The sequence below is a fragment of the Peromyscus californicus genome, unplaced genomic scaffold (genome assembly GCF_007827085.1).
Source record: "Peromyscus californicus insignis strain IS unplaced genomic scaffold, ASM782708v3 Scaffold_3__1_contigs__length_106647218, whole genome shotgun sequence".
Lineage (NCBI taxonomy): Eukaryota > Metazoa > Chordata > Mammalia > Rodentia > Cricetidae > Peromyscus > Peromyscus californicus.
The window spans coordinates 22,802,681-22,814,738 of record NW_026294551.1 but is presented as its reverse complement, the minus strand read 5'-3'; the positions used below and the strand labels follow the sequence as shown (position 1 = coordinate 22,814,738).

At 48.1% G+C, this 12,058-nt stretch overlaps 2 protein-coding genes across 2 annotated transcripts; both read right to left on the bottom strand.

Annotated features, from left to right (window-relative positions):
* LOC128121990 (keratin, type I cuticular Ha4) lies at positions 1 to 3,665 on the bottom strand. Its single transcript, XM_052757158.1, has 7 exons — positions 3,318 to 3,665; positions 3,158 to 3,240; positions 2,158 to 2,314; positions 1,175 to 1,336; positions 958 to 1,083; positions 561 to 781; positions 1 to 85 (listed from the first exon to the last, which is right to left on the bottom strand). The coding sequence occupies exons 1-7, from the start codon at positions 3,663 to 3,665 to the stop codon at positions 1 to 3; spliced, it is 1,182 nt and encodes a 393-aa protein (XP_052613118.1).
* Positions 3,666 to 8,178: 4,513 nt separating this feature from the next.
* Positions 8,179 to 11,815, bottom strand: LOC128121937 (keratin, type I cuticular Ha1). The gene is made up of 7 exons (XM_052757033.1): positions 11,468 to 11,815; positions 11,187 to 11,269; positions 10,704 to 10,860; positions 9,814 to 9,975; positions 9,598 to 9,723; positions 9,201 to 9,421; positions 8,179 to 8,569 (listed from the first exon to the last, which is right to left on the bottom strand). Exons 1-7 carry the CDS (start codon positions 11,813 to 11,815, stop codon positions 8,416 to 8,418), a joined length of 1,251 nt encoding a protein of 416 aa, XP_052612993.1. The 3' UTR covers positions 8,179 to 8,415.
* Positions 11,816 to 12,058: the final 243 nt, after the last annotated feature.

Here is a 12,058-nt window from a genome sequence, read left to right as displayed (position 1 = left end):
TTAACAGCAACGCTTTTGAGAGCTGCCACAAGGTCCACAGCAGCTGCCGCTAGCGTTGGTGGTGGCACATGGGTTGCATGGGAGGCTGGGGAGACACAGAAGTAAACAATGCATTGGACAGGAGAAGTCAGAAAACCCTAAGTCACACACAGTATCTGGTACTTACAGGAACTACCTGTGAATTATCAGTGGTTGGAATTAGAGTGGAATTGTAACTGTTATCAAGCCCTTCTCCCTTAACCACAATACCTTGGGCAGCACTGGAAACTTGTGCTTTTAAAATTGTCTCACACTCTTGTGCTCTCAGGGAACTTAACACGTAAGGCTGTGACTGGCAATCTCCCTACCCACTCCTCTGCTCACTATTGATAACTTTCAGAGGCAGGACCTATTTCCTTCGCCTTTGCTCACCACCACTTACTTGACTTGTGCAAATCACTATGCCACTGTAGGCATTTGGTGCACTATTTGAGTAGTTTGAAACATGGTCACCATGAGTGTTTTCTTCTGTCTAATACATCCACCACACATACAATCCCAGAAATTCATTCTGTACTCACTTGCAGTCCTCATTCTCCAGCAGGCTCCTGTATGTGTTGATCTCACACTCCAGCCTGGACCGGATGTCCAGCAGCACCTGGTACTCCTGGTTCTGACGCTCCAGGTCAGCCCGGATCTCACCAAGCTGGGACTCCACGTTGGTGATCAGACACTGTACCTGGGACAGCTGGGAGCTGTAGCGAGCCTCACTCTCTGTCAGTGTGTTTTCCAGAGAGTTTCTCTGTGGGGGAGGAGACAAAGGCTGTCACAGAGCTGTCCCCTCTAAAGGTTCCTGCATGGCCTCCCAAAGGAGTCACAGGCTTCAAGAGCTAAGGAGAGGGAGTGGCCCCAAGGGCACCCCAGTGACTCTGCCCCCTGACTCCACACTGCCCAGCAGCAGGTGTGGACACTACACACCAGATTGTGCTGGGCCTGCAGCTCGATCTCCAGGGCGTTGACTGTGCGTCTCAGCTCGATGATCTCTGCCTGGCAGGACTGCAGCTGCTCTGAGCTGGACACCACCTGCTTGTTCAGCTCCTCGGTCTGCAACAGGCAAGGGCAGAGACAGGATCAGACCCTGCTTCAGGGTCCTGGGGGACTCAGTTCCTGGGTGGCCATGAGCTCAGATGCCCACCTGTGTGGTGAACCACTCCTCCACTTCTCTGCGGTTGGTTTCCACCAGGGCCTCGTACTGACACCTGGTCTCATTGAGCACACGGTTCAGGTCCACGGTGGGAGCAGCGTCCACCTCCACGTTGAGGCGGTCTCCAAGCTGACAGCGCAGGGTGTTGACTTCCTGGTGGGGGAAGGAGAAAGAAGGACCCTATGAACCCAGATCTTCTCTCTTCCTGCTGTAGGAAAGTGAGTATAACACTGCCTACAAAGGGATGGGGCACTAAAACAACATCCTCATCATTTCAACATTGCAACAAAGCTCCATCAGGAACCACATGATTGTCTTTCTCAGACAAAAACTGAAGCACCTTCCCAACCTTCAGAGTCCTTGGCACACTCCTGTCTTCCACCACACTCCTTTAGGTACTACATGCTTAGCCATACTTAACTATGTCTTGCCTAAGCATTTCTTTGCTCAGCCTATACCCTCAAATGACAGCACTTATGTATCCTCCTCAGAAGTACTCCCCAGCTCCTCTCCGTAAGACTGGCTTCCTCCTACTATGCACACACCACACAGCATTTATTTCACTCAGCCTTGCATGATGTCACTAGGGCTCCCTAGCTGTCCCTCCATATTAGACTGGGAGTTCTTAAGGAGAGGAGCCGTGGGTTGTTTTATTCTTTTACCCTCCACCTCCACTGTCAATTCCGGGACCCAACAGTAGTCACCAGCAGCGATCAGAGTTCAGGGGGCGGACATCCATACTCACTGCCCACAAGCCAGTGTGCTTGAGCATCAGCAGCTCACTGCGCTCCTTGATAAAGATGCAGCGCCATCCCCATCCTCCTAGGATCTTAGCTGGAAGTCCTTCGGGGAATGGTCCGACATCAGGGAGCCTGACTGCTAGCTAGTACCTCCTGATTCCCGGGACCGGCTCTTAATGCTAATGGGTTCACCCCCACAGCTCTGAAACCTGCTTTTTAAATACGTCTTCTTACCTCCTCATGATTCTTCTTGAGACACAGCAGCTCCTCCCTCAGAGACTCCACCTGAGCCTCCAGGTCAGACTTGCAGAGGGTCAGCTCGTCCAGGACCCTGCGCAGACTGTTGATGTCTGACTCCACCAGCTGCCTCAGGGACTGCTCAGTCTGGTACCTGCACACACAGAGCGGGAGGGTCAGCCAGTGTCCTGTTAGGATGGGACTGGACCAAGAACTCCATGAACGCATACGGTTGTCTGCCTTCCTTGCTCTGTTTCCATCTTGCTATATGCAGACCAGCTGGGTGAGGCCTTGACTCACTGGACATCACAAGGGGCCCAGAGGCACCCATAAGGTGGAGTCCTCACTCTGTTCTTGGTGTTTATTGGTTAATATAAAACCAAACTGATCCATTCCCATCCCAGGATTTGGGAGTTTTATAAAAAGAACTCTCTCGAAACACTGATATAGGCTGAACATCACTGCCTAGAAAATCCAAAACCTGAAATGCTTAACAATCTGAAAGTCTTTGAGGGACACAATACCACAGTGAAAACTGCCCCACCTGACTCCATTGACAGAGCAGAATCAAAATGCAGGTGCCCTAAAAGTAGTGAGTAAAATGACACTCCACTGTGTTTGAAGGGGATAAACACCTAACAAATGAGTTTTGTGTTTATATGTTTATATTCAGGTCCTGTCCCCAAGACAACTCATCATGAATGTTCAACTATCCCACAACTGAGAAGGAAAGCCAAAACCCAAAAAACACTTCTGGTCCCAAGCACTTCTGATAAAGGACAGTCAACCCGTATCAACTGAAGGGCTCAAGTCTGAATGCCTGATTGAAGCTTATTTTTTATAGCCAGACTTAGAAGGAGACATGAAAAGGGAAGAAATGTCTTCCTCATCCCTTCTACCTGCCCTTCCAGGCAACATTAGACCCACACAGCCTTGAACAAGCCATGAGAGAGCCACCAGGGTTTGGAAGTCACCCAACTCAAAAGGTTCAACATACTTGGTCCTGAAGTCATCAGAGGCCAGCTTGGCATTGTCGATCTGCACGACCAGCCTGGAGTTCTCAGACTTAGCACACAGAATCTGAAACAATGGTTCCAATGTGAGATCCACTTGAACTTGAGTATGTCTCCCCATCCAAAGAAAGGTCACCCTCTCACCTTCTGCTGCAGCTCCTCAATGGTCCTGAAGTAGGCCTGGTAAGCAGGGCACACCAGAGGGTCCTGCTGCTGGTTCCTCTCCTGGATCCGACATTCCAGCTCAGCATTCTCTCTCTCCAGCTGCCTCACCTTCTCCAGGTAGCTGGCCAGACGGTCATTCAGGAACTGCATGGTCTCCTTCTCATTGCCATTGAAGGAGCCCTCACAGAACCAATTGCAGTTGCCCACATTGGCGGGGATGTTGCAGGCCCCGGGCAGGGTGCAGCCATGGCAGCTGTTGGGCACGCAGGGCCGGGAGGAGCAGCTGGTGCGGCAGCTCAGGGCAGGCAGGCAAGATTCACAGGACATGGTGTTGGGAGAGGTGATAGGAGAGTGGTGACCTGCTGGAGGTAGATGTGGGTGAGGTTTGAGTCTCTCCATCCTTCATGGGCCTTTTATACCCTTAATAGTGGGTGGGGGCTTGAAAAATAGCATAATTTCCTTTCCTAATGCTTCAGCTAATTTTTCTTCAAATTATGCTACTTAGATTGCTTCCAAAGAGTCCCCCCTCATCCTATAAAATTATTCCATTCAGCTTGTGTCACAGCAGCCTCTTCCTGGGTACAAGTGGTTGATGAAATCAGAGTTTCATCAGATGGCTTCAAAGGAGGCAGATTCATCACAGTCCTGAAAGGTTTACCCCATTACTCAGAGGGAAGGATAGCCAGGGACATGAGGTGGGGTTGTTTGGGAATCAGGGATTCCTTTCCTGGGAGGTTTCTGCTGATATAACAATGGCAAAAGTACTTTGGGTAAACATCCTTCCCACTGGCCTGTCCTCTAGACACATTTCAGCATTCAGGGGAATCATCCTTGTAGAAGAAACTCAGGCTGGACTAGCTGCAAGGAAGCTGATACTTGGATACTGGCTGCACCTTGGGAAATGTGCAGATAGACAGACTAGAAACAATTGTGTGATGCTGCTTGGGAAATGAGAATGTGAAATGAAAGCTGGATGGATGGATGGATGGATGGATGGATGGATGGATGGATGGATGGATGGATGGGACAGGCAGTCAGATGGATGGGGATTGTTCTAAAAGGAGATTTGGCCAACTATAGGCCACAGTCGGTATAAAGTGTGGAGCTGTACTCTTGGTGGATAGTGGAACCTTTAAGGGGTGGAGCCATTGGGTGGGTTCTGTGGCACTGAAGGAAATTCACACACACACACACACACACACACACACACACACACACACATACACACACACACATAAACACACACACATACAGAGCTATACTTTTCTATCCTTAAGAAGCTAAGTCATGTGTTGGGTCAATAATAATCAAAATTATTAATAATCCTGATAGAATTTCCCATTTGACAGTGTTTCCATGAACACCACTTTCCATGCTTTTCTTGACAAGTGTGTAAAGTAGTTGGAGATGAGCTATTTATTCCTTCATTACCTCTGGGGAAACCAAAATTCAGGAAATTCACAAGAACGTCAAGCTGATGGTTCTGACCAGCATACAGGTACTGGTGTGTGGGCTTCATCAGAGCCAGGGGAAACGTCTCACCTGTCGAGAGTCTACAAGTCCCCTGGAGCCAAGCTGACTTTTGCCTCTTGAGCTGATTAAATCAGTCTGTTTGGGAGGAGAAAGCCCTCTCAAAAGTTTTTAAAAGGGCTCCCCCAAGTTTTTCAAAGCACCCCCAAGACTAAGAACTGATGTTTTGCCATGTGTCTATTGATGACCATGGAACACCAGGAAACCATTTTTAAAAGCCATTTGGAAGGTTTTGGGGAACTATAGAGCACATTTATTTACAATATTAAGATGTATCTGAAAAACATATCATGACTCATGGATCCTATATGTTTTGTTCATAACCATAGTACCCCTCCACTGCAGACATTATTTCTACTTAAATCATGGGCAGAGCTCTCTGTCTGGGGGAGGGCTGCATTTCTTTAATACTCAGTTTGTGAACAACAAACCTGTTTGCTTGAGGATCAGCTTGACTCTTGTGAAGCTATTCAAAGAGGAGCTGGGAGTAAGGCAGACAAGTTAGATAATCAAAAGCAAACAAACTGTATAATTATATCAATTATGAGCCATTACTGTCTTTAGAGGGGCCTGACAAAAAATTAGTTTGGAATGTACCTGTGTGAGGAGCTTGTGCATGGGGACATCTTTGAAGAATGTCATTGACCTGGATGTAGACATTCCATTCTTCGTATTGTATGGTAGAGTCTTGTGTGGAACCTGGTTCTAATAACCAAATGTGAATTTAAGCAAGTTTCCAAGCCTCGGTGTCCTCATTTGTAAAATGGGTTTAATTCTAACACTGTTATAAATATTCATTGCGATAACATCCTACTACGGTGAACACTCTATAGGTAAGAGCTATATTGGTTTCTTGTTGCTGCTGTCATGAATTCCCACAAAGTTAAAGACTTAAAAGAACTCAGAATTATCCCTTAAAATCCCGCAAGTTAGAAGTCCAAAACTGGTCTCAAATCAGGGTTTTATGCTTCGCTAAAATCAAGAGATCAGGAAGCATTTCTACATACCAACCACGGAAAATCCCAAAGGGGCCGGTGAGAAGACTCGATGGGTAAAGACACGTGATGCCAAACCCGGCACCATGAGTTCAATCCCAGGGACTCACATGGTGGAAGGAGAGAATCAACGCCTGTAGATTGTCCTCTGACTTCTGCGTACATGTGTGGCACAGGACCACTCTCTTACACACACATATACACAAAATATGTAAATACATTTAATTTTTTAAGATTTCTTAGAGGACCAGAGTCTCAAGCATCAGAACTAGAACTATAAAACCTGTAGATGAAAATCTGTGTGAATCTGGGTTTGACACCAAAAGCTCAGGCAGCCAAAAGAAAAACTGAATAAACTTCCTCCAAAATAAGATTCTTGTGCATCAGAAACTCAATCAAGGGGCTCAAGAGAAGCCTCAGCAGTAAAGAGTGCTAACTGCTCTTACAGAAGACCCAGGTTCAGTTCCCAGTACCTACATGGCAGCTCAGAGCCCTCTGCAATTCCAGTTCCAAGGAATCCAATGCCTTCTTCTGGCCTCTATGGGCATGGCACACACACACACAAAAAAAAACACACACACACACACACACACACACACATACACACACACACACACGATACACTTACATATATGCAGGCAACACTCTCACACATAAAATAAGTTAAATTTTAAAAATAAATGAAGAACTATGTCAAGAAAAGAAACATGGTCTAGAAATATAACTTGGTGATGCAGTACTTGCTTAACGTGTGTAAGGCCCTGAGCTCAGGGTCCAAGCACCAGAAAGTGAGGTGAATTAAACCAAGGAGTTCTCAAACTGGGGGAAAATATCTACAGACCATATGTCTGGTGGGAAATAAGGTCCAGAATTTATTATGAACTCCTATAACCAAAAAAAAAAAAAAAAAAAAAAAAAAAAAAACCAAGAGAAACCATCTTAAAAACGGATAAGAGACTTCAACTGACGATTCTCCAAAGAAGATACATAAATGGCCATTATTAAAAATGTCCAACCGGGCGGTGGTGGCGCACGCCTTTAATCCCAGCACTCGGGAGGCAGAGCCAGGCGGATCTCTGTGAGTTCGAGGCCAGCCTGGACTACCTAGTGAGTTCCAGGAAAGGCGCAAAGCTACACAGAGAAACCCTGTCTTGAAAAACCAAAAAAGAAAAAAAAAATGTCCAATGTCCTTAGTCATGAGGAACATGCAAATGGAAACCACAGTAAGGTCCCACTTCACACCCATTCTGATGACTACACTTAAAACAAACAGAAAATAGGAAGTGTTGGCAAGCATCTGAGAAATTGGAACCTTGTGCTCTTCTGGTGAGAATTGTAAATGGTGCCGACACTGTGGCAAAGACACATTGTCTTGGTCATGTCCCTTCACAAGACTGTGGTTCAAAAGAGTAGGATCCTCTGGGGTTTTATGATGTCGACGCTTATCATTTCTGTGGATTTTTCTTCCAGTTAAAGGAAGTTGCCCTTTCTTGATAAATACTGCTGTCCTCGGTCTCCAGAGCTTGTCTCTTTCAATAGTTAGATATTTATTTCCAGCGCCAACTCGGTGGTTCAGGTGCCAAGGTTCTGTGTCTTAGGGCAATAGCACTTGTTGGGGTCTAACTTTATGCCTCTTAACAAATTGTGATTGACTTTTGGTTGGGAGCTGCCCTTAAGTGTCTCTTCCTGCTGTACCACCTGGCATCTATGGAGTAGGAACTGGTTAGATTGACATAAGAAAAGATGTCCCATGGATGAACTGATGGATCTCCTCAGTCAGTGACTGGAAGCCCAGGCAAGTCAAGAAAACACACATAAAAAAGAGGAAGACATCCTGAGTAAGGCGGGGAAAGCCAAGGGGGTCCTTCACAGGGTACCCCTGAGGTCACGTGGGCCACAATTACCCAGCATCATAGAGCACCAGATCCAAGGATCTCACAGAGGAAAAAAATGACTTTTCCAGAGCCTTTTTGCAATCCCTAGCTCATGGCTTCAATTTCAGACTTGGATATCAACAGCTCTGAGAGAATCCACGTCATGAGAGAAATATAGAAATGATGAAAGGGAAACAGTAGCCCAGCGTGGCAGCAGCCTCACCCTCCCTCCTGACAGCAGCTCTGCCTCACCCATTGGTCCAGGTGAGCCATCTGCCCATCGAGACTCAAGCCATTGTAAAGCCTGACTTTCAAGTGGCTTTTTTTATAGAGTCCTCAAGCGGTGAGTGGATGGTAACAAATGAACAGCAATAAGAAGAGTATCTGCTTTGGACAGGAAAACGTTTATTGTGAGATTACAAGGGAGGGCCACTCGCACTTCAGAGTCCTCTGGGCAAGCCAAGGGAGAATCAGGTCCTTCTGAAGGAAAAGGCAGACAGAGCATGGTCTGGAGAAGGGTACGGTAGCTGACGGCACAGTTTCTGGGGCTGTCATCCCAGGGCTGGGCTGGCTACTCATTTTGTGTTTTTATGCCTGTTTTGTGGCATGAACCAGAACCGGGTCAGAGATCTGGAGCACTAAGCCCTGTGTCCTGTCCCCTTTGGCATCTCTCAGGTTCTAGCGCACAAAGGAGTTGCATGGCCCACAGCGGGGCCGTGGGACACAAGGTGTGCAAGGGGCAGGGGGTGGGCACGGCGTGCAGGGATTGGAGACACAGGGCCCGATGGGCTTGCTGCATGCATTACTTGTGGCACACGGATTGCAGGGTAGCCTAGAAACAAAAAATAGAACAGAAAGGTGGGGTGAGGCAGATATATAACCACATATTAGAGAGTCCCCAAGAGTAGAAGTCCTGTCAGGACTTGTCCTGGCCTGAGAATACTCAGTTCCCCTCTACTAGAAAAAAATCTTTAAATCACTAAAACTCTCCCTATTACAGAGAGCCACAAGTACTACACAGACACCCCAAATCTATACACTCGTAGCTGTTGACCTTGAGAGGGTTACTGCCTTCTCCAAGCCCCAGCTTCCTTACAAAGAGAACTGGAAGAACACTGCACCAACCTACCTGAGGGGTAATTACACAACCAGATAAGATAGTGTCTATCTTAAGTTGTCTATACAATGAAGTATTGTAAAAAGACAGCTCACATGACCCTGCAAGTTATCACAGTAGAATACAAAGACAGCTGTGCAGTCTCAGTTCGTACACAAACAACTGTGCTAACAAACCACTTGATGTTTTTGATGACGGCCATAGTGTTTGGGGAGTTCTGTTCGAGCATGTCAGGTGGAAAGGTGTGATTTTTTTTTTTCCCCAAGGTAGACAATCTCTGAGGGCTTCAATTGAGTCCTATACTCCCTCAGGAGCTCCTATCAAAACCTTCCTTCTATGCACTCACTTGCAGTCCTCGCTCTCCAGCAGGCCCCGGTACGTGTTGATCTCACACTCCAGCCGGGCCCGGATGTCCAGCAGCACCTGGTACTCCTGGTTCTGACGCTCCAGGTCAGCCCGGATCTCACCAAGCTGGGACTCCACGTTGGTGATCAGACACTGCACCTGGGACAGCTGGGAGCTGTAGCGAGCCTCGCTCTCTGTCAGTGTGTTTTCCAGAGAGTTTCTCTGTGGGGGAGGAGACAAAGGCTGTCACAGAGCTGTCCCCTCTAAAGGTTCCTGCATGGCCTCCCAAAGGAGTCACAGGCTTCAAGAGCTAAGGAGAGGGAGTGGCCCCAAGGGCACCCCAGTGACTCCGCCCCCTGACTCCACACTGCCCAGCAGCAGGTGTGGACACTACACACCAGGTTGTGCTGGGCCTGCAGCTCGATCTCCAGGGCGTTGACTGTGCGTCTCAGCTCGATGATCTCTGCCTGGCAGGACTGCAGCTGCTCTGAGCTGGACACCACCTGCTTGTTCAGCTCCTCGGTCTGCAACAGGCAAGGGCAGAGACAGGATCAGACCCTGCTTCAGGTCCTGGGGGACTCAGTTCCTGGGTGGCCATGAGCTCAGTTGCCCACCTGTGTGGTGAACCACTCCTCCACTTCTCTGCGGTTGGTTTCCACCAGGGCCTCGTACTGACACCTGGTCTCATTGAGCACACGGTTCAGGTCCACGGTGGGAGCAGCGTCCACCTCCACGTTGAGGCGGTCTCCAAGCTGGCAGCGCAGGGTGTTGACTTCCTACAGATGTATAAATTCACAGTTACTTCCCGTCAATGAGTCTCAGAAATAACCCTGCCTGTGGAAGGCCTCCTAAGTCTATTTCCTCCGGAAAGAACCTTGGAGTGAAGCAGTCAATTATATCAGCTCAAGGCTAACAATCTCCATGAGCTCAGCTCCCTCTTCACCAGTACCCTGCCATGACACTGGCTTCAGGGAAATCCCAAGGGTTTGATGAGCTGCTGCTGAAGAACAGGTTGACAGACAAGTTTCCCAGATTGGAAATTGTGAGACCCTTGAATGCAAAAAGATGGCTGGACCGATTCAGATTGTATGTCAAATCTTCTTGCTACCAAAAAAGAAGCAAAATCGTGTCAAAGCACCTCCCAGGAGAAGCCACTCATTCCTCACCAAGACTTCAGAAGAGTGCAGGCAACATTCGTCTACCTTGACTTATTCATCTTAGCAAGAGAACAATCAGATCACCAATATAGCAAGTCTGGAACTCTACAGCTCGGTGGCCAATTGCCAGCAAATGGAGATGTCTGGGAAACCATACATGGGTTTTTAATGTGAGGCATATCCTGTCTGAGAACATGGGCAAGTTCATCTACAGTTTTCTCACATTGGGTCTTGGCGGCTTTGAAGAGGATTCATAAAAACATCCTGAGATTCATATTTATACCCTTAGCTCTGCTTCTCCCAACCCCAAAGCCTGAGGCTGAGTTAGGCTCTTCATCTGGTCTCACCTCCTCATGGTTCCTCTTGAGACACAGCAGCTCCTCCTTCAGAGACTCCACCTGTGCCTCCAGGTCAGACTTGCACAGGGTCAGCTCGTCCAGGATCCTGCGCAGGCCGTTGATATCCGACTCCACCAGCTGCCGCAGTGACAGCTCTGTCTCATACCTGAAAAAGGACAGGGTCAGAGCAGCAGCTGGTGGGTCTTCCAGACTCCGAACAATAATCCTTGCTAGACGCTGTTTGCCTTGCCTTCCTACTTCCTGCAGTGAATAGACCCAGGGGACAGAGAGTTCTGGATGCTCCATCAAAACCCAACCTTGTACTTTTCTGTTTTTGTGATTCCTTTTGCTTGGTTCTGCCCCCAACATCTTTTGCAGAATCATTCACAACTAACAGATTGTCTGCTGTTTGGAAAAGCTATGGAAATCTCTTTCCTTAACTGGAGGTTAAGCCAAAGAAAAGGATGCTGGTGTGAATGCCAAACAACTCACTTAGTCCTGAAGTCATCTGCAGCCAGCTTGGCATTATCTATCTGCACCACCAACCTGGCATTCTCAGACTTGCTGCACAGGATCTGGGGAAGGAGAGACCGCATGAATTAGTGAGCATGAGAAATAAATACAAAACCATCAACTTCTTTAACAGGGTTATTTTGAAGGGAAAATGGGAAAGCAAGGATCATTGTGAGATAGAAACAAGAAACACTTCTCTACCTCAGGCTGAGAACCATAGCAAGTTATCATCACTTAGACATGACAGCATGGCCCCTCACCTTCTGCTGCAGCTCCTCAATGGTCCTGAAGTAGGCCTGGTAGGCAGGGCACACCAGAGGGTCCTGCTGCTGGTTCCTCTCCTGGATCCGACACTCCAGCTCTGCATTCTCTCTCTCCAGCTGCCTCACCTTCTCCAGGTAGCTGGCCAGGCGGTCATTCAGGAACTGCATGGTCTCCTTCTCATTGCCATTGAAGGAGCCCTCACAGAACCAATTGCAGTTGCCCACATTGGCGGGGATGTTGCAGGCCCCGGGCAGGGTGCAGCCATGGCAGCTGTTGGGCACACAGGGCCGGGAAGAGCAGCTGGTGCGGCAGCTCATGGTGGGCAGGCAGCAGTTGTATGGCATGGTGCTGGAGGGAGTGAGGTGCCTGGCTGAAGACACAAGAGTAGATTCTCCAAGCCTCAGAGCTCTAGGTCTCCTTCCTCTGGTGAGAATTTATAACCATTCTAGAGAGGGTGTGGACACAGTATGTAAAATGTTTCTTCTTTGTACTTCTTCACTGGTGTTCAGACGCCCTCTCCATCAGTCTGTCATTTGCCTCCCTCAGAGGAGTCCCTGGTCCCATAAAATTCTTTACTTGAGCTTCTT

Bases quoted from the DNA above. Each gene is read 5' to 3' on its own strand.
- LOC128121990 (XM_052757158.1), bottom strand. From the start codon at position 3,665: ATGTCCTGTGAATCTTGCCTGCCTGCCCTGAGCTGCCGCACCAGCTGC. The intron at 2,315-3,157 runs GTATGTTGAACC...CTGTGTGTGCAG, and splicing joins TCTGATGACTTCAGGACCAA to GTACCAGACTGAGCAGTCCC. The intron at 782-957 runs GTGTGTAGTGTC...CCTCCCCCACAG, and splicing joins TGCAGGCCCAGCACAATCTG to AGAAACTCTCTGGAAAACAC.
- LOC128121937 (XM_052757033.1), bottom strand. From the start codon at position 11,815: ATGCCATACAACTGCTGCCTGCCCACCATGAGCTGCCGCACCAGCTGC. The intron at 11,270-11,467 runs GTGAGGGGCCAT...CTCCTTCCCCAG, and splicing joins TTGAGGAGCTGCAGCAGAAG to ATCCTGTGCAGCAAGTCTGA. The intron at 9,422-9,597 runs GTGTGTAGTGTC...CCTCCCCCACAG, and splicing joins TGCAGGCCCAGCACAACCTG to AGAAACTCTCTGGAAAACAC.